The sequence below is a fragment of the Pan paniscus genome, chromosome 1, assembly GCF_029289425.2.
Source record: "Pan paniscus chromosome 1, NHGRI_mPanPan1-v2.0_pri, whole genome shotgun sequence".
NCBI classification, from domain to species: domain Eukaryota; kingdom Metazoa; phylum Chordata; class Mammalia; order Primates; family Hominidae; genus Pan; species Pan paniscus.
This window is the reverse complement of record NC_073249.2, coordinates 186087800-186107801: the sequence shown is the minus strand read 5'-3', so window position 1 is coordinate 186107801 and position 20002 is coordinate 186087800. Positions and strand designations below refer to the sequence as shown.

The following is a 20002-nucleotide window of genomic DNA, read 5'->3' as shown; positions in this document are numbered from 1 at the left end:
TTGAGTGGTTAGTAGGAATATGTTATAGATTCAGATTAGGAATTTTCAGGGAATAAGACAATAGGGCTGCATTCATTCTCTCTCCCACTCTTTTTACTTCCCTCCCCCCAGCAAAAAATTCTAAATTCTTTTGGTATGATAGCTGAGTGAACTGCCTAACAGATTCAGAATTCCTTGCATGCTACCTTGTCTTCTTTGTAATCTAGAGGGTTCTTAGTGAAGGGGATAGATAGTATTTTAGGAGTTCAGAGTAGTTGTATTTGTGAAAGTTTTGGGGAATTAGAATGCTTATAATAAGAAAATGTTCATTCTGGGAATTTAAGTCCTAAGATGAAGAAGTATGTGTTAAGGATTACATTTTAAGAGGTAGTTATTTTGATTTAAATTTATTTGTTTAAGTCATTGATTATTTATATGTTATCAGTTGTTCCAGATTATATATATGATTTTAAAAACAGTTGTAGGTGCTGACTTGACCCTGTTGGCCCTAGGAGAAGGCCTGCAGCAGGGGAGGCAAAAGTGAAGGTGTGGTACAGTATGAGGTAAACTATAAACTTGAGAACTTTGTGGATTTGGCTTCTTGGAAAGACGCCCAGTCACTGCCTCTAGCCGAGGTTCTTCACCATTTTTGGATCATAGACTCTTTGAGAATGACCCACTACCTGGAAAAATGCACATGGGCATGCCTGTACAAAACCTTTGATGACTAAGTTATTTTCTAGTGTATGTCAAATGGTATTTAACACTTCAGCCAGATAAATGTTTACTAGACAAATGAAGAAAACTTTGCTTCCAGAAAGAGCAAAGACCTTCTAGAGAGCTAACTCTAGTTTAGGCCATGGGTGGCTGTGTGTGTAAGTGGGGGAGGCTTAGATGGGGTCTAGAGATATGGACATTTATTTACTCTGATCACAGTATTTGAGGCAGCATGGTACAGACCATTTAAAGTCAAGAGATCTGTGTTCAAGCCCCACTCACCTTTATCACCAGCTTTGTAGGTTTGGGCAAGTCAGCTATTTAGTGTTAGCTTCCTCACATGTAAAAATGGAACCTAAAAATAGTGTCTGATTTAGTGGCGAGTCTTGAATGAGATCATGTGTGTCAAAGTACTTTGCAAATTGTGAAGAGCTACATAATATTAGTTGTTACTAATCCAGACTATTTGGGGGATGAAACGTTTATGAAGATAGGTGTGGCATCAAAGAAAAAAATGCCAGTATTTTAATATTTATAAAAAGGAGTTAGTTTAAACCTGACACATTTCTTTTTAAACTGCCTTCACCTGCATATTCCTATTTATGCTGACATGACCCTATTTATTTAATGCATACGTTGAGACCACCAGTCCTTTACTCATCAAGATTCTTGTGAAAGAATTTTAACCCCTTTGTCAAAATTTAAGGACCTCTCAGAATAGGATGAAATGGGTATGCTGATTTTTAAAAAACTCTTGTTAGATTTAGGAACCTCTCAGAATAAAATCTGGAAGCCTGTTCCATTTGCATTATGAGATTTGCATTACAATGCAGGTAAGTTGTAATGGTTGCAGATGTTTACCAAGCAGAGGTTACATATTTAGTTTGTATACCAAATATTTATAAAGTAAACTGGAACCATTTTTTTTGTTTGCTTTGTGATTATCCTGTCAATTTTCAAGCATGGGAGGTAATTATAGCCTGCTGTATAGTAAGCAAGTAAATGTTGGGATTAATGCCTTTTTTTTTTTTTTTGCAGACAAGGTCTCGCTCTGTTGCCAAGGCTGGTGTGCCAGGCTGGAGTGCCGTGGCATGATCATGACTCACTGCAGCCTCCACCTCCTGGGCTCAAGCAATCCTCCTACTTCAGCCTCCTGAGTAGCTGGGACTACAGGCATGTGCCACCGTGCCCAACTAATTTTTATTTATTTATTTATTTTTATTTTTATTTTTAAATACAGACGGGGTCTTGATTTGTTGCCCAGGCTGATCTCAAACTCCTGGACTCAAGTGATCCTCCTGCCTTGGCCTCCCAAAGTGCTGGGATTACAAGCACTGGGATTACAGGCATGAGCCATTGTGCCCAATTGTGGGATGAACACTTTTTAAAAAAATAATTGATCTCTCATCAGAAATCTAACATAAATTTCACACAGTTGATACCTACTATGAGATACCTTTCTAACATAATTGGTGGAAACTCATGGGGGTTTCTTTTTAATCTAGTCTGCATGCCCAGTGTCATCTATTTTTAGGACTTCCTTTTTTCCCCCCCAGGGGTGGGGTTGATATTTTGTGATGTTTGATTTCCTGTCCTATTAAGTCACTTCCTCTCGGGCATGGTCAGTCAGCATTGGTGTCTGCTTCCTATCTGTGCATTGGAAGAATCATATTCAGACAGAATGAGGTTTGGCAAAATTGATACTGACTTTACCAAATAAAATTCCAGTTCCAGAGATGTGTAGGTTTAAAAACAGCAATCGTGGTCACTTTGGGCTTTTGTTTTTAAAACAAGATGAGGTCTCCCTTTTAAAGAGGCTAAATACTTCTGTGGGAGCTTCAGTAACCCAAAAAATGTATTAAAAGTTGAACATGGCTGTCTTCATGAATGGAATGATTTTTGCCTATCCTTATTACTGATAATATATGCATACAGGGTTTGAATACATCTAAATTAGGCTGATGGGAATCACTTAGGGATCTAGTCTAGTTCCCTTCTTGTAAAGTGGGGAAATTGAGGCCCAGTAAGTTCAGGTGCCCTAATCCAAGTCTTTCAGCTTTTTAGGAACAGGCTTGTACAAGTTTGGAGATTTGACTCCCACTCAGTTTGTTGCATGTTTCTTTTATTCCTCTAGGTTGTTTTCACTTTTTATTTTTCATGTTTCTTTTCTTTTTGGGACTTCTGTATAGGCTTGCTGTTTGGGTATAGAAGGAACAGAGAAAATGTGCCATGGAAGAGGTTCAGAAGTCTTTACCTGAAGTGTGTTGGTTAGAAAGTCTGCTGCAGCAGATTTAGTGTCCCTTTGGGATCTGAAGATACCTTGCCTCAGCCAGTTAGTTGCTTATTCAGAAAGCTGAGAACCAGCTAGGAAGCTAATGGTGTTCACCTTTGAGGTATTCCAGAGAGCCAGGTTACTTTTATGCATTATGAGGAATTTAGGGTATACAAACACATCACCTGCAAGCCAGTTAGTGTTTTTTGTTGTTGTTTTTTTGTTATTATATTTCAAGAACAAGCTAATTCCCAAAAAAGTTTGGACCTGGCTCTTAAAGTGAGTCCACAAGCTAACCTGTATTTAATAAACAAAGATTCCAGGGTCATTTTAAGCATTTGACAAGACTAAAATAGGAATCATTGTTTATAGACACCCAAAATAATATCTTAACTGTGCTGACTTTACTGTTTCCCATCAGCAAAGTGGTATTATGTGTGTATGTGCTTGTGTATGTTTGAGTAGTTTTTGTTCTTATCTTTATATTCTTTGATAGACCATGATATACTTTTAACATTTTTAATTTTTCTGAAGGTGATGACCTTCATATATTTAGACAAAAGTTATAGTCCATTGAAAGAATGAGGGCTTGAATGATGTAAGTTATGTAATATTTAAGTCCTAAGGTGTACTGACTGAAGATTATAATAGACATAGCTGGATAGAATATATTTCATGTCTACATTTCCCAGAAGTTTAGTTTTCTTTCCTTTTTTTTGGAGACAAGGTCTTGCTCTGTCACCCAGGCTAGAGTGTAGTGGTGTAATCATAGATCACTGCAACCTTAAACTCCTGGGCTCAAGCAGTCCTTCCACTTCAGCCTCCGAGTAATTGGGACTACAGATGCACGCTACTAGGCCTGGCTAATTAAAAAAAAATTTTGAGGGCAGGGCGTGGTGGCTCACGCCTGTAATCCCAGCACTTTGGGAGGCCGAGGCAGGCAGATCACGAGGTCAGGAGATCAAGACCATCCTGGCTAACATGGTTAAACCTCATCTCTACTAAAAATACAAAAAATTAGCCGGGCGTGGTGGCGGGTGCCTGTAGTGGCAGCTACTCGGCAGGCTGAGGCAGGAGAATGGCATGAATCCGGGAGGCGGAGCTTGCAGTGAGCCGACATGGCGCCACTGCACTCCAGCCTGTGCAACAAAGCGAGACTCCGTGTCTCAAAACAATAAATAAATAAATACAATAATAATAATAATTTGGCTGGGTGTGGTGGATCATGCCTGTAATCCCAGCACTTTGGGAGGCCAAGGTGGGCGGATCACTTGAGGTCAGGAGTTTGAGACCAGCCTGGCCAACATGGTGAAACCCAGCCTTTACTAAAAAAACACAGAAATTAGCCAGGCGTAGTCCCAGCTATACAGGAGGCTGAGGCACAAGAATTGCTTGAACTGGGAGGTTGCAGTGAGCCATGATAGTGCCACTGCACTCCAGCCTGGGCAACAGAGTGAGATTCCGTCTCAAGAAAAAAAAATAAAAAGCAAAAACTTTTTTTTTTTTCCTGTAGAAATGGAGTCTCATTATTTTCCCTGGCTGGTCTCGAACTCCTGGCCTCAAAGGATCTTTCTACCTCAGCCTCCCAAAGCACTGGCATTTACAGGTGTGAGCATCTGTGCCTGGCTAGTTTTCTTTTTAATGTGTTCTGCTACCTCCATACGGGGGCCCACCTCTTTATAACGTGGTCAGATTCTATTTGTATTATCACTCTTATCTTCTTGTCTCTCCCTTAGGGATCCCAAAGCTAGATCCCGCTGTTCAATAATTGACCAAAAGTTTTTCTCTACTTATAGTATTTTTTCTAAATTAGATTACAGTCTAGCACCTGCAGTGAAAATGGGCAATCGAAGGATAAGGAATGAAGGTAAATTCCAGTATAAAGGAAGAACTAAAGAAAAAAAAACATAGTAAATGTTTAACTTTAAAGTGGCATAACATTGTGACCTTGTGTTCCTTAGTTCAAAGAAAGAAGACTAAAATAACTACAGCAAATAGCAGTGCTAATTCACTTGGTTATCCTTTCTTCTTGGAAGTACTACCGTTTTGGTCTGTTTCCATAGTTTCAATTACATAGAAAACTAAAGGGAAGACCTGCTCAATTGAAAATATCCAGATAAAATGAAATTTTCTTCCGTCTACCTAAGCTATATAGTTCTTACCTTCAAGGAAATGCTAAAGTTGGATGCTTTTTACACTTCCTTTCACCAATTCACCACGCATGCATGTCTTTTTTGTGGAGACTTTAAAAATGTATACAAATAAAATTTTACTCTGAGACTGATGATGTTTATCAAGTATTAGAAACTGATATGGAAAGAACAAGCAAAATACACAGAATTCAGAGGAGGGGAGACGTTCGCTTAGGAATGAAGGCAAGCTGTTTAACTGGCTGTAGACTCAGGGAGGTAGGGACAAGGGCATTCCAGACATTGGGAGCAACAAGCAAGATCATGATTCAAAAAGTACATCTTGGGTTAAGGAGAGCAGTAAATGGTCAACTGCTTAGAGCATAAGGAGATGAGTTAAGGACAGGAAGGAGTGGTAAAAGAAAGAAGTATGGAGAAGTAAGTTGGGTCAGATGTTGAAGGGCCTTGTTTGCTAGGCTAAGAAATTTGAACAGTCTCTGCTTGACGTTGGTGACCATTGAAAATCTGGGGTAGTAGAGTGATGTGGCATTATGAGAGCTGCACTTTTATATGATTTATTATACATCTTAGGTTCACAACCCTTATAGGATTATTAGGAGGTTTAAAATAGGTAGTAACATAAAGGGCTTAGAATTGTACGTGGCACACAGTAACTCCTAATGAACATTGGCTATCATCATCATCGTTTTTATTACATGGAGGCAATGAGGGTCTGAACAGAGATAGTGGTAGTATGAAGAAAGGTCAGGAGATGGACACTGTTGGACACTGTTACTATAGAATTTAGCAACTGATTAGAATTGAGGAACAGAGGAGAAAAAGTGCAAAATGATACTGAGATTTCTATCCAGTCTGGGTGACGGGAGGATAGAAACAGAAATTTAGGAAGAGCAAGTTTGGGGGGAAAAGAAGATAGATTTGATTTGGGGCACGTGGAATTTCAGTTCTGGGTAGCTTTCTGGTTGTAGATGCCCAGCCAGGCAGCTTGTACATGAAGGACTGAAGCTTTGGAGAAATATCAAAATTGGTAATGTATATTTGGAATTTAGGATCATAGAGATTATAGCTGAACCTAGGGGACAAACAGGAGAGAATCAAGAAAGAGAATTGACAGAAGACTAGTGCTACATGTCAAACATGGAAGCCCAAAAATGTCTGACTCTAAAGTTGAGAAATCCAGAAATGAGCATGGTAGAGTCCTCTAGGTCAGTGTTCTCTAAGCTTTTTTTGGTTGCACACCCCTGTTTTCTGAGTGTGCAGTTCCCATGTAAGAATTAATATTCTTTATTCCAAAAAGTTACTTGCTTGGTTTTTTAGTATTAGTTTACTAAAAATAGAGAATATCTGTAACTCCCCTTAATCCAGGCGTGTACAACAAGGTAAAGGTTTCATTGTTAGCCTACATCTTCCTCACAGTCCTTGGAGCACCGTATGTAATACATGGTCTTCTGACAAGTTCAACTAAATGAGGGCATCATTATCAGCTCATAGGTTAAATATTTGAAAAGCTAATATTAACACTTTCTGTGTGTGCCTTGATAAGTAAAAGACTAGAAATACTTCCTTAGAATCTGGTGACCTTCACTTGCTTTAAAGATGTACAAATATTTCCTTGAGATTAGTACATATACCGTATCTCCATTCGGTACAAAGACTAGGTTTTATTTTTTGAGTTGCATTGGGCATAATCTTACTGATTTTAGCTTTGTAAAATCTCAAATGGCAGCATCCTGCATGAAGCTGACCAAAAATACATATGTAGGAATTTGGCAGCATTTGCTGAGCAAGTAATTTATAGCCCACATGATCATTGTAGCACCAATGAGCAGCACACACAATTAATTACCGGGAATGAGACTAGCCTCATCTGTAGGATTTAGCAGAATTTTTAATATAAGACACCTATATTTAGTCTCTAGGCTATATATGTTGTAATTATCCTCAATCTAAAATAAAGGCAATAAGAAACTTTTCACTAGAGAAATAGTGGTAAGTTTCCAGCCATTTTACCTCATTATTTATAATCTAAACTCCATGATTATTTTCCTCTTGGAAATTCATTGGCCAGATGCCCATGAAGCTCCCCTTGAAGGTGGTTAAGCAATGTAATAGAATGCAGTGTTTATATGAATAGTACTTTATAGTTAGTGAAGTGATTTCATACTCATTCTCTTATTTGGTATCTACCTAATGTAAGTAGGACAGACGATTATCATCCCCCATTTTGAGGGTGAGAAAATAGAAGGCAGAGCCTAGTGACAAAGGCTTTTGCTCTTTATACTGCACTTTCTTACCATATATGAAAAACAGTCTATAGCTGTGTCCATCTTCGGGAACTAATTCTTCCTCCTACCTTCTCTTTTCCATACTTGCTTCTCCCCTGAAAGGCACAGAACTTTCCCAGAGTTCTCATCAACTCTCATATTATAGACTGCTTAACAGGCTAATCGTAAAGGGAACAAACATACAGTCAAATTGAATTACCTTTAAAGTGTTTGTTAAAATAGGTGAACACGGTCACTTTTTGGAACAAAGCATGGTACAAGTAGATAACAATTGAGCACTACCAGTATTTTGGAAATTGTCTTTAATGAATCCTAAATTCACTAAGGTCAGGTAAGTAGTTGAAGGATTTTTTCCAAATAGATATGTGGTTAGAATTGTATTAGGTGTTCTATGGTATTCCTTAGCTATGCAGATACATACTTTGTGGTATGTATTGAGGCAGCTCCTACATTTGGGTTCTCATCTTGAAACATAGAGATCGATATTTTTAGATGAATCATGGTGGTTTTGTTTTGTTTTGTTTTGTTTTGTTTTTGAGACGGAGTCTTGCTCTGTCGCCAGGCTGGAGTGCAGTGGCACGATCTTGGCTCACTGCAACCTCTGCCTCCCAGGTTCAAGCGATTCTCCTGCCTCAGCCTCCCAAGTAGCTGGGACTACAGATGTGCGCCACCAAGCCCAGCTAATTTTTGTATTTTTAGTAGAGACGGGGTTTCACCATGTTGGCCAGATGGGCTTGATCTTATGACCTCGTGATCTGCCCGCCTCAGCCTCCCTAAGTGCTGGGATTACAGGCGTGAGCCACGGCGCCTGGCCCATGGTGTTCTTAAATAATCAGTTGCTTTAAATTTCCTAGCTATGATTTATAATCCTTGCTTACCCCTAGTGAGGTGGAACAAAGGAATTCTGATTTCTTGGAGGAATGGCTGGATAATTAAGATAACATTATCACCATGTTCACAATGTAGCGATAGCTATAATTTTGAAACACTGCATAGAATTTAGCCAGGTGATTCCTCCTATAAGTGGGCAGCTATGAAAACATCTCCAATATAGGAGGCTGGGCTAAGGCTCTTCTTCTGAATTATAGAGAAAGGATAGAGTGACTTCCCATCACCAGGCCCCCAGAAAGTGAACTTGATCCTTTCTATCTCCACTTTTGTTTGGTAGCTAGATGGCCTAGTCCCACTCCTTTGATGCAACTGCAGTTCAGCAAGCTTGAAAACCTTAAGCTTTCTTGTTTAAGCTTTCTACTTTGAAATGTTTAAGAATCTGGTATCTTGATTTTTTTGGAGTACTTTTTTCAGGAGAGTGATCAGGAAAACGAAAGGTAAAAAGGCCTGGTGGATTTGTGTTCCAGGCTGAGAAAAGCTATAGGTTCTTAAGTTTTGGATTTTCTGTTGTTATCAATTCTAAAGTAGAAGGAGAAGATTTAATGAAAGAGCACAGAACTGAGAATCAGAAGACATGAATTTTAATTTCACCTGTGGCATATACTTGTCCTGGTGACTTCTGCCAAGTTCCTCAGTCCACCTGGATAAAGTATCTTTATCTGTCAGATGTGTTGCTTATCTTATGTGTTTATGGTGAGAAACACATAAAATAACATGAAACTACTTTAAAAAGTGTAAAGTATGTACAAATGTAAGGGATTAGCATAACTATCTCAGTCACTTTGCCCTCTTTGAAGAGGTCTTTATGTTCTCAGTTCCTGACAGCTGTATACATGAAGTTAAGAGATTTATGGTTTGGTTGGCTTGGAAGATTTGTCTCATTTCATGTCGTTTTCCTTTCTTCTCCTCTTTTAAACATTTAAATCAATAAAAGACACTAAACAGAGGGAAGAATTCACAGTGTATCTGAATGAGCAGAATCAAGACAGCAGAATCAATACAGCCAAGCTCATATTGACATTATTATAACGCCCTCTAGGTTTTTAATTGACAATTTTCTGCCTTCCCCTGACCCACCACCCCCCTGGTTTTTAGATGTATTAAGTCACCAGCACAATCTCCCATTTTTCAGTGGAGCCGATGATTAGATAATTGTCTACATTTGTGCTACATTTTCCAAAGTAGAACAAGTTTTTCTCCATCCCCACTCTTGTGGCTCTTCCATTGGATTACTGCACAAAGGTTACTGCACAACTGAGCACAGATACTTAAGAAGGAATTTTCCCATTTCAAAGAAAAGTACCTAGAATGAGGCCAAGGATACTTGGGGTCTTAAAATAGTTCTTGTCTAGGCATGGTGGCTCACATCTGTAATCCCAGCACTTTGGCAGGCCAAAGTGAGAGGATCACTTGAGCCCAGGAGTTTGAGACCAGCCTGGGCAAGATAGCAAGACCCTGTCTTTACAAAAAATTTTAAAAATTAGCCAGGTATGGTGGCAAGCACCTGTAGTCCCCGCTACTCAGGAGGCTGAGCAGGGGAGGATCACTTGAACCCAGGAGGTTGAGGCTTCAGTGAGCCATGATTACGCCACTGCACTCCAGCGTGGGCAACAGAGCAAGACACTGTTATTTAAAAAAAATTTTTTTTTAAGTTCTTGAGGAACCTGTGTTTGTTCATTCAGTAGATGTGTATTGAATCCCCACTATGTGCAAGGCATATTTGCCTTGAGGGTGTATCAGAAACAAAATGATTATGTTTGTCTTACAAACGGGGGAAAAAATAGGAGCATGAAAAATTTAAGCTTAAAAAATAATATGCCCCCTAAAAAAAGAGAACATGTTACACAAGTCTGAAGCAAGTGAATATGCTAATTAGAGAAATAAATTTGATTGTGTGCCAGGAATGGTTTCTTGGGGAGAAAAAAAATTTATCTTCACTGATTAGTGAATGTGTAGACAGTGTTTAATTTCTTTACATTTGTACTGTAAAGGCAAGCTTCTTATCAATGCTATTGCAGAAGAGCCTTAAACATTGGTTTCACCCCATGAGATAGTCTGAGAAATTCCAACTTTCCAGAACATGTTTCCTTCATGTTTACTTCAGGATGTTGGATATAGATGGAAGTGGGTGGAGCTCTCTTTAGAGCTCCAAACAGAATCTTTTGCTTGGACAGTGGGGCCAGGTTGAGTGGGGAGTTGCCTGGACTCCAGGTTTCCTCTACCCTCTAACATAAACAAGATTCCTTTCACAAGACAAAACAGGCATGTACTCCTAGCTTGTGGAAGTCTTAGGTATCCAAGGAGATGGTGGTGGTTGTGGGTTTTTTGGGGGGTTTTTTTTTTTGATACAGGGTCTCACTCTGTTGCCATGCTGAAGTGCAGTAGTGCAATCATGGCTCATTGCAGTCTCCCAACTCCTCGGCTCAAGTGATCCTCCTGCCCCAGCCTCCTGAGTAGCGGGAGCTACAGGTGCGTGCCACCACACAGGCTAATTTTTTTTTTTTCTTTTTTGTAGAGACGAGGTCTTTCTATGTTTCCCAGGCTGATCTTGAACTCCTGGGCTCAAGCGATCCTCCTGCTTTGGCTTCCCAAAGTGCTGAGATTACAGGCATGAGCCACCGTTCCCAGCCCAAGGAGACATATTCTAAGAATTTAAGGCCGGGCGCGGTGGCTCATGCCTGTAATCCCAGCACTTTGGGAGGCCAAGGTGGGCGGATCACGAGGTCAGGAGATCGAGACCATCCTGGCTAACATGGTGAAACCCCGTCTCTACTAAAAATACAAAAAAGTTAGCCAGGCGTGGTGGTGGGCACCTGTGGTCCCAGCTACTTGGGAGGCTGAGGCAGGAGAATGGTGTGGACCCGGGAGGCGAAGCTTGCAGTGAGCCAAGATCACGCTACTGCATTCCAGCCTGGGTGACAGAGTGAGATTCCATCCCCCCAAAAAAAATAAATAATTAATTAATTTAAAAAAAGAATTTAAATGTTTTCGGATTAGTGTGGAGAGAAAACCTAGTATAGCTGTTGATCATTGACACACCCAAGGATTTAAATTTGGAACGTTCCCATGTTCAGCTTGAATTCTTTGCTTTTTTGGAACTAGTACATTTGTTCCAAATTTAATAGTTTAAAGGGCTTAAAAATTATTTCATGTTTATAAAAGAGATAGGAGAACATCTTTCTCTATTTTAATATGTATTTCCATGCATCTGAAACTAGGCTTTTTAAAGAAATATGTTAAAAGCAAAGTAAGTCTAAAAAACAGAAAAAGAAGCTAGTTGGTCTTTAGGCTCGGTACTGTATCTGGGACTCTTCAGACCAGTAGTTGGTGTCTTGTCTAGCTTCAAGCAGCCATGATGATATGATGCCATCTGGCATTTGTATGAAGCTTGCTATTTTTTGAGGCCTTCTAACATGTGTTTTACCATTTGTGTGTTTCAACTGCTCTGTGGGATGTTGCTTTAGATGAATAGAGAAGTTTCTAAGAAGTTAAGAGATTTGCTCAAGATCACAGTTCACCAGAGAGGTAAGAACCCCCAGGTCCAATACATTTTATTTATTTATGTATTTACCTCGTGCTTTAGTGCCCGCAACTGTTCGCAGCTGAGTATTCATAGGTGCTGCTAACCTGCCTAGAGACATGCAAAGGGGAAGGATAAAACAGAAAAGAAAAAAGAGTGACAGCTTAAACAGTGCAAAAAGTGGGAAAGAGCAAGTTATAATAAATCAAGACAGAATTTTAGAGCTTTTGCATTTTGACTCATCATTTATTGTATTGTGATCTTGAGCAAGTAATTTGATATTCAACCCTCAACCTTATCTGTAAAATTGGAATAATATTGGTAAATTTATCACTGAGCTAAGTAAGGGTCAATTGAGGATGATGTATGTGGCATGTATTTTATGAACTCTAAAGCCCGTAAGTTGGCATCTATGAAACATTCTTCAGAATCACACTTCTTACCTCTGCTAGACACACAAACACAGGATACTGCCAGAAACTGGGCAAGAGGCTGTTTGTGAATCTCAGAAGGCACCCAGTAAGAAAATGATGCTTTGTTTTAGAATACAACTTAACTTAGGCTACAGGCACTCTTTCTGTCTCTAGCTCATGTCACAATTCCTTTTCGGGATTGAGGCCTGAAAAACCAGTTACTCACCATTCTTCCTACAAGGATTTATTTACTCGTTAGGCTGGAGGGTCAGAGAGACTAACAGATACTTCTGTGGGGCAGAGGGGGTCTGGCCCAGCTTACTTCTAATTGAGGATGAACAGGTGAGGGAGGCAGGGGAGCTAAGTAACAGTTGTGTGATCTAGGACCAGCTTCTCAACTTCTAGTGTCAGTCTCCCCATCAGTAAATCAGGGATAAATAAAACACCTAACAGTGCTTTAAAACAAGATCAGAATATTATCTGAAACTTTTTCTTTTCTTTTTTTTTTTTTTTTTTTGAGACAGGATCTTGCTCTGCTGTTCCTGCTCAGGCTGGAGTGCAGTGGCACAATCATGGCTCACTGCAGGCTTGACCACCCAGGCTCAAGCAGTCCTCCCACCTCAGCCTCCTGAGTAGCTGGGACTACAGGTGTGGGCCACTACAGCTGGCTAGTTTTTTATTTTTTATTTTCTGTTCAGATGGGGGTCTCACTATGTTGCCCAGGCTGATCTCGAGCTCCTGGGTTCAAGTGATCCTCCCGCCTTGGCCTCCCAGAGTGCTAGGATTAGAGGCGTGAGCTACCATGCCTGGCTGAACCTTTTCCTTAAAGGGCCAGATATTTTAGGCTTTGTGGCTGTATGATTTTTGTTGTAACTCTTCAACTCTACTGTTTAGCATGAATAGACAATATAAACTAATTAGGGGCTGGACATGGTGGCTCACGCCTGTAATCCCAGCATTTTGGGAGGCCGAGGTGGGCAGATCACTTAAGGTCAGGAGTTCAAGACCAACCTGGTCAACATGGTGAAACCCCTCTCTTCAAAAATACAAAAATTAGCTGGGTGTGATGGCGGGTGCCTATAATCCCAGCTGCTTGGGAGGCTGAGGTGGGAGAATCGCTTGAACCCGGGAGGTGGAGGTTGCAGTGAGCCGAGATCGTGCCATTGTACTCCAGCCTGGATGACAGACTGAGGCTCCCTCTAAAAGTAAATGAATAAATAAATAAATAATTAGGGTTGATGTCTTCCAGTGAAACTGTTTCTAAAAACAGGCTGTAGGCCAGATGTGGCCTATGAGCTGTAGTTTTTAGACCCTTGCTTTAGAATACTTCACTAAATACTTGATCCTTTTTCTTCATCATACAAAATACTGATAGTTTTATTGCTGTCATATATGCAGAGATGGTTTAAGTTTGAGCATTGAAAGGATGAGTAAGAATGTGTGTGAAGTAAGATGTTACATATCGTTTTCTATTCCACAGAAAAAAGTTTTCAAATGTTCTGTTCATGCCTTCCCGTCACTTTCATTGTTTATACCAGTTGCTGTGCCTTCATTTTTCTCTAGTTGTACTACAACTATATTATGATCTGGCCCCTGTTTCAAAGATTATATTGTACTAGATACCAAATAGAAAAGTATTTTTGTTTTTGAAGGAAAAGTGGCTCTTCTGCCAGTTTGAAAATGTGTCCTTGTGTACAGATCTTTAAGGAGAGCAGTGTGCAGCCACTTCTAAGCCTAAGTCTTTTAGGAAGCATGGTTTTCCAGTAGGCACTTTGAAAAGCGGCTTCCTCTTAACACAGATATACCTTCAAACGTCAAACTTGGCATTAATCAGAGTTGGGGAAGTAGAGCTATGTTATTCATTCTTGTATTATAGTAGTGAAGACTATTCAGTAGCCTGCCAGTAAATATGACCAGCTGGTACCCAGCTATGTAAGGGTTTAGAATGTAAGTAATAAGGTTTCAGGCACTAAGCGTAGTGCCTGAACTTAGTTTCCTGCATGACTATATAAAAACCTTAGATGAGTTTAAATAGAGACTATTGAACCTTCTCTTCTCTCTAGTCACTTTGCCTTCCCTTGTATTCATTCATTTATTGCATCTTCAAGTAGTGAAGTGTAGGACTTCCCCACCAAACCACCAGAGACCCCTTTGGAATGTGTTCAGTATACATCATTGCTGGAGTGGCTTAGTAGAGTGACTGGCCGAGGGCCACCAGCTAGTAGGCAGCAAGCGTCCAGTACACAGACGTAGGTCTTTTAATTTCCAGACCAGTGCTGTTTTTCTTCTTGTGAAATTGTCAATTTTAGATTGGTTTTATTTTGGAGAGTATAAGCCTTCTTAAGAAATGCTTTTTAGCTATTGTGATCGATAATAGCATAAGTCCTAAGGTCCATCTGTGTAAACATAAAAACCAAATAGTCTGTTAGTAAATAAATCCTACCCCCCTTTCCCTCATCCATCCATTTATTTTTATTAATATTCTTCCTTTCTCTGTATCTCCCATCATCATTTAAAATATAACATCTTACAAACCTTAGCTCATTTAAATGAAGAAACCTAGAACTAACCTCAGTAAATACCTGAGCAGTACTGGTACATAAAATGCTTGTGATAGTGCTGCCACTAGGGCAAAATACAATAAAGCTAACATTATAATAAAGAGAGTCACACAAATTTGTTGGTTTCCCAGTGCAAATAGAAGTTATGTTTATATTATAGTGTAGCCTATTAAGTGTGCAACAGCATTATGTCTAAAAAATGTGCTTATCTTAATTTTAAAATACCTTATTGGTAAAAATGCGAATTATCATCTGAACTTTCAGCAAGTCATAACCTTTTGCTGCTTGAGGGTCTTGACTTGATGATGATGGCTGCTGACTGATTAGGGTGGTAGTTGCTGAAGTTTGGGGTGGCTTTGGCAATTTCTGTGTATGTGTTTGTGTGTGTGTGTGTGTGTGTGTGTGTGTGTGTGTTTTTGAGATGGAGTTTCGCTCCTGTTGCTCAGGCTGGAGTGCAGTGGCGCCATCTCAGCTCACTGCAACCTCCGCCTCCTGGGCTCAAGCGATTCTGCTGCCTCAGCTTCCCAAGTAGCTGGGATTGCAGGCCCGCACCACCATGCCCAGCTAATTTTTGTATTTTTAGTAGAGACGGGGTTTCACCATGTTGGCCAGGCTGGTTTCGAACTCCTGACCTCAGGTGATCCACCCACCTCAGTCTCCCAAAGTGCTGGGATTACAGGCGTGAGCCACCGCATCTGGCCTGTTTTTTTTTTTTTTTTCTCTCTCCACACTGTCACCCACGCTGGAGTACAGTGGCTGATTGCAACCTCTGCCTTCCAGGTTCAAGCCATCCTCCTACTTCAGCCTCCCAAGTAGCTGGGACTACAGACACATGCCACCACACCCAGCTGATTTTTGTATTTTTTGTATAGACAGGGTCTCCTGTGTTGCCCAGACTGATCTTGATGTCTCAAACTCCTGGGCTGAAGTGATCCTCTTGCCCTAGCCTCCCAAAGTGCTGGGATTACTGGCATGAGCCACTGTGCCTGGCTGGCAATTTCTTAAAATAAGGCAGCAGTGAAGTTTGTTGCTTCAGTTGACTCTTCCTTTCATGAAAGATTTCTCTGTAGCATGCTTTTCTGTTTGATAGCATTTTACCCAGAGTAGAGCTTCTTTCAAAACTGGAGTTTGTCCTCTCAAATCCTGCCACTATTTTATGAACTAAGTTTATATAATATTCTAATGTTCATAGCATTTTCACTGGGAGTAGGTTCCATTTCAAGGAACGACTTTCTTTGCCTTCCATAAGAAGCAACTCCTCATCTGTTAAAGTTTTATCATGAGATTGCAGCAATCCAGTAACATCTAAGGCTCCGCTTCTAATTACAGTTCTCTTGCTATTTCTACCACATCTACAGTTACTTCTTCCACTGAAGTCTCAAACCCCTCAACATCATCCAGGAGGATTGGAATCAACTTCAGACTCCTGTTAATGTTTATATTTTGACCTCCTCCCATGAATTTTGAATGGCTTTTTTTGTTTGTTTGTTTGGTTGGTTGGTTCGTTGGTTGGTTTTTGAGACAGGGTCTTACTCTGTTGCCCAGACTGGAGTGCAGTAGCACGATCTTGGCTCACTGCAGCCCTGATCTCCCAGGCTCAAGTGATCCTCCCACCTCAGCCTCCCAAGTAGTTGGGACAATAAGCATGTGCCACCACACCCAGCTAATTTTTGTATTTTTTGTAGAGACAGGTTTTGCCATGTTGCCCAGGCTGGTTTTGAAGTCCTGAGCTAAAGCAGTCCTCCCGCCTTGGCCTCCCAAACTGCTGGAATTACAGGCATGAGGCACTGTGCCTGGCCATGAATATTCTTTTTTTTTTTTTTTTTGAGACAAAGTCTTGCTCTGTCGCCCAGGCTGGAGTGCAGTGGCACGATTTCGGCTCACTGCAACCTCCGCCTCCCAGATTCAAGTGATTCTCCTGCCTCAGCTTTCCGAGTAGCTGGGATTTCAGGCCCACACCACCATGCCCGGCTAATTTTTGTATTTTTTTAGTAGAGACAGGGTTTCACCATGTTGGCCCGGCTGGTCTCAAACTTATGACCTTGTGATTCGCCCGCCTCGGCCTCCCAAAGTGCTAGGATTACAGGCATGAGTCACCGCGCCCAGCCTGCCATGAATATTCTTAATGGTATTTAAAATGGTGAATCCTGTCTAGAAGGTTTTCAGTTTACTCAGATCTGTCTGAGGAATCCCTGTCTATGGCAGCTGTGTCCTTATGAAGTGTTTTTATTTTTGAGACAGAGTCTCACTCTGTCACCTAGGCTGGAGTGCAGTGGTGTGATCTCGGATCACTGCAGCCTCATGCTTTGGCCTCTAGAGTAGCTGGGACTACAGGCGTGCACCACCAAGCCCGGCTAATTTTTGTGTTTTTAGTAGAGATGGGGTTTCATTATGTTGGCCAGGATGGTCTCGAACTCCTGACCTCAGGTGATCCTTCCGCCTTGGCCTCCCAAAGTGCTGGGATTATAGGCATGAGCCACTGTGCCTGGCCATGTATTTTCTTCAATAATAAGACTTGAATGTTGAAATTACTCTTTGGTCCATGGGCTGCAGAATGGATATTGTGTTAGCAGGTGTTAAAATACTAATCTCGGCTGGGCGCGATGGCTTACGCCTGTAATCCCAACACTTTGGGAAGCTGAGGCGGGCGGATTACTTGAAGTCAAGAGTTTGAGACCAGTCTGGCCAACGTGGCGAAACCCTGTCTTTACTAAAATTACAAAAATTAGCTGGGCGTGGTGGCGCATGCCTGCCATCCCAGCTACTCGGGAGGCTGGGCATGAGAATCGCTTGAACCCAGAAGGCGGAGGTTGCAGTGACCTGAGATGGCACCACTGCACTCCAGCCTGGGCGACAGAGTGAGACTGTCACAAAACAAAACAAAACTCTGATGGAGTTGTGCAAGCAGATTAATGTTTTTTGTTTTGTTTTTTGAGACGGAGTCTAGCTGTGCTACCCAGGCTGGAGTGCAGTGGTGCAATCTTGGCTCACTGCAACCTCTGCCTCCTGGGTTTAAGCGATTCTCCTGCCTCAGCCTCTTGAGTAGCTGGGATTACAGGTGCCCGCCACCACGCCGAGCTAATTTTTGTATTTTTAGTGGAGACTGGGTTTCACTATGTTGGCCAGGCTGGTCTCGAACTCCTGACCTCAGGTTATCCGCCCGTCTTGGCCTCCCAAAGTGTTGGGATTACAGGCGTGAGCCACTGCTCCCAGCCTCCATCAGTTTTTGGATGACCAGGTATATTGTTAGTGAGCAGTAATATTTTCAAAGGAATCTTTTTTTTCTGAGCAGTAGGTCTCAACAGTGAGCTTAAATAGTCAACCACGCTGTAAACAGATGTGCTGTCATCCAAGCTTTGCTCCATTTATAGAGCACAGGCAGAGTAGATTTTGTATAATTCTTAAGGGCCCTAGAATTTTTGGAATGGTAAATGAGCATCGGCTTCCACAGGCATTGACTTCTTTGTAGCTATGAAAGTCCTTGATGGCATCTTCTTCCAGTAAAAGTCCATTTTGTCTGCACTGAAATTCTGTTGTTTAATGTAGCCAGTTGCATCAATTACTCTAGCTAGATCTTCGGGATAAAACTTGCTGCAGCTTCTACATTAGCACTTGCTACTTCACCTTATACTTTTATGTTATGGAGATGGCTTCTTTGCTTAAACCTCATGAACCAACTTTTCTTCTGCAGCCCCCTCACCTCTCTCAGCCTTCATAGAATTGAGAGTTAGGGCATTGCTCCACATTAGGCTTTGGCTTAAAGGAATGTTGTGGTTGGTTTGATCTTCTGTCTAGACCACTGAAACTTTCTTCATATCAGCAATAAAGCTGTTTGCTTTCTTATTTGTGTGTTCACTGGAGGAGCACTTTTAATTTCCTTCAAGAACTTTTTCTTTGCAGTCACAGCTTGGGTAAGTGTTTGGTGCAAGAGGCCTAGCTCTTGGTCCATCTCAGCTCTTTTTTTTTTTTTTTTGAGCCGGAGTCTTGCTCTGTCGCCCAGGCTGGAGTGCAATGGTGTGATCTCAGCTGACTGCAACCTTCGCCTCCTGGGTTCAAGAGATTCTTCTGCCTCAGCTTCCCAAGTAGCTGGGATTACAGGCGCCCACTACCATGCCTGGCTAATTTTTGTATTTTTGGTAGAGAAGGGGTTTCATCATGTTGGTCAGGGTGGTCTTGAACTCCTGACTTCAGGTGATCCACCCGCCTCGGCCTCCCAAAGTGCTGGGATTACAGGCATGAGCCACCGCGCCTGGCCCCATATCAGCTTTTGATGTGCTTTCCTCACTAAGCTTAATCATTTCTAGCTTTCGATTGATTGAGTTAGAGACAGAGTTTTGTTCTGTCACCCAGGCTGGAGTGTGGTGGCATGATCATAGCTCACTGCTGCCCAAGTGATCCTCCCACCTCAGCTTTCTGAGTAGCTAGGACCACAGGTGCATGCCATCAGCAGGACTGGCTAATTTTTCTTTCTTTTCTTTTCTTTTTTTTTTTTGGTAGAGATAGGGGGTGTCTCTCTGTGTTGCCAAGCTGGTCTCAAACTCCTGGATTCATGCAGTCAGCCCTCCTTGGTGCCTCAAAGTTCTGGGATTACAGGCGTGAGCCACCACACCTGGCCTTTAGCTTTTAAGTGAGAGATGTGAGACTCTTCTTTTACTTGAATGCTTAGAGGCCGTTGTAGGGTTATTAAGTGGCCTAATTTCAGTATTGCTGTGTCTCAGGTAATAGGGAGGCCCGAGGTGGGAATGGCCAGTTGGTAGAGCAGTATCTGTGAAGCACAATAAAGTGAAATGCAATAAAACAAGGTATAGTTGTAAAAAGGATGTCACCTCATGACAGAGGAAGATATGATCAAAATACAAGTCACAAAAGTGAGTGAAGAAGGTAAGTGCCTTGATCATAGAGAGATATTTGTTGACATGTTAAGTTGGAGATGCACAGGAATGGTTGGGAACTCAACCCAAAAAGCCTAAGGGCTGCAAGTTGGTTTGGGGAACATTAAAGGGGAATGATAATACCAACATTATATTTGTTTCTTAGTCAGTACTGGGCTAAGATATATTTGTTTGCATTTGACAGTGAGAGCATTATTTTTAGGTAAAACATGTCTTCCCAGGATGGTTCAACTAGTAGTACAGAGGGTCTTCAGACAATGTTGTTTGATTATAATATTGATGAAGAAAAAAGAAACCAGTTCCTGGCCGGGGTCACTCTCTG

General features: G+C 41.3%; 1 protein-coding gene across 11 annotated transcripts in view; it reads left to right on the top strand.

The window, feature by feature from the left end:
* The window catches only part of NFYC (nuclear transcription factor Y subunit gamma), a 79790-nt gene that overhangs the window by 19351 nt on the left and 40437 nt on the right, over nucleotides 1-20002 (top strand). For 5 of the 11 annotated variants that reach the window (XM_055094753.2, XM_008968409.4, XM_063608388.1 and 2 more), the window contains exon 2: nucleotides 11759-11819. The exons of 5 other annotated variants lie outside the window; for them this stretch is intronic. In XM_055094753.2, coding sequence (XP_054950728.1) covers nucleotides 11759-11819 — 61 coding nt within the window. Of the gene's footprint in view, nucleotides 1-1734; nucleotides 1870-11758; nucleotides 11820-20002 lie in introns of all 11 variants that reach the window. One more of the 11 variants, XM_055094733.1, reaches the window with a different exon arrangement.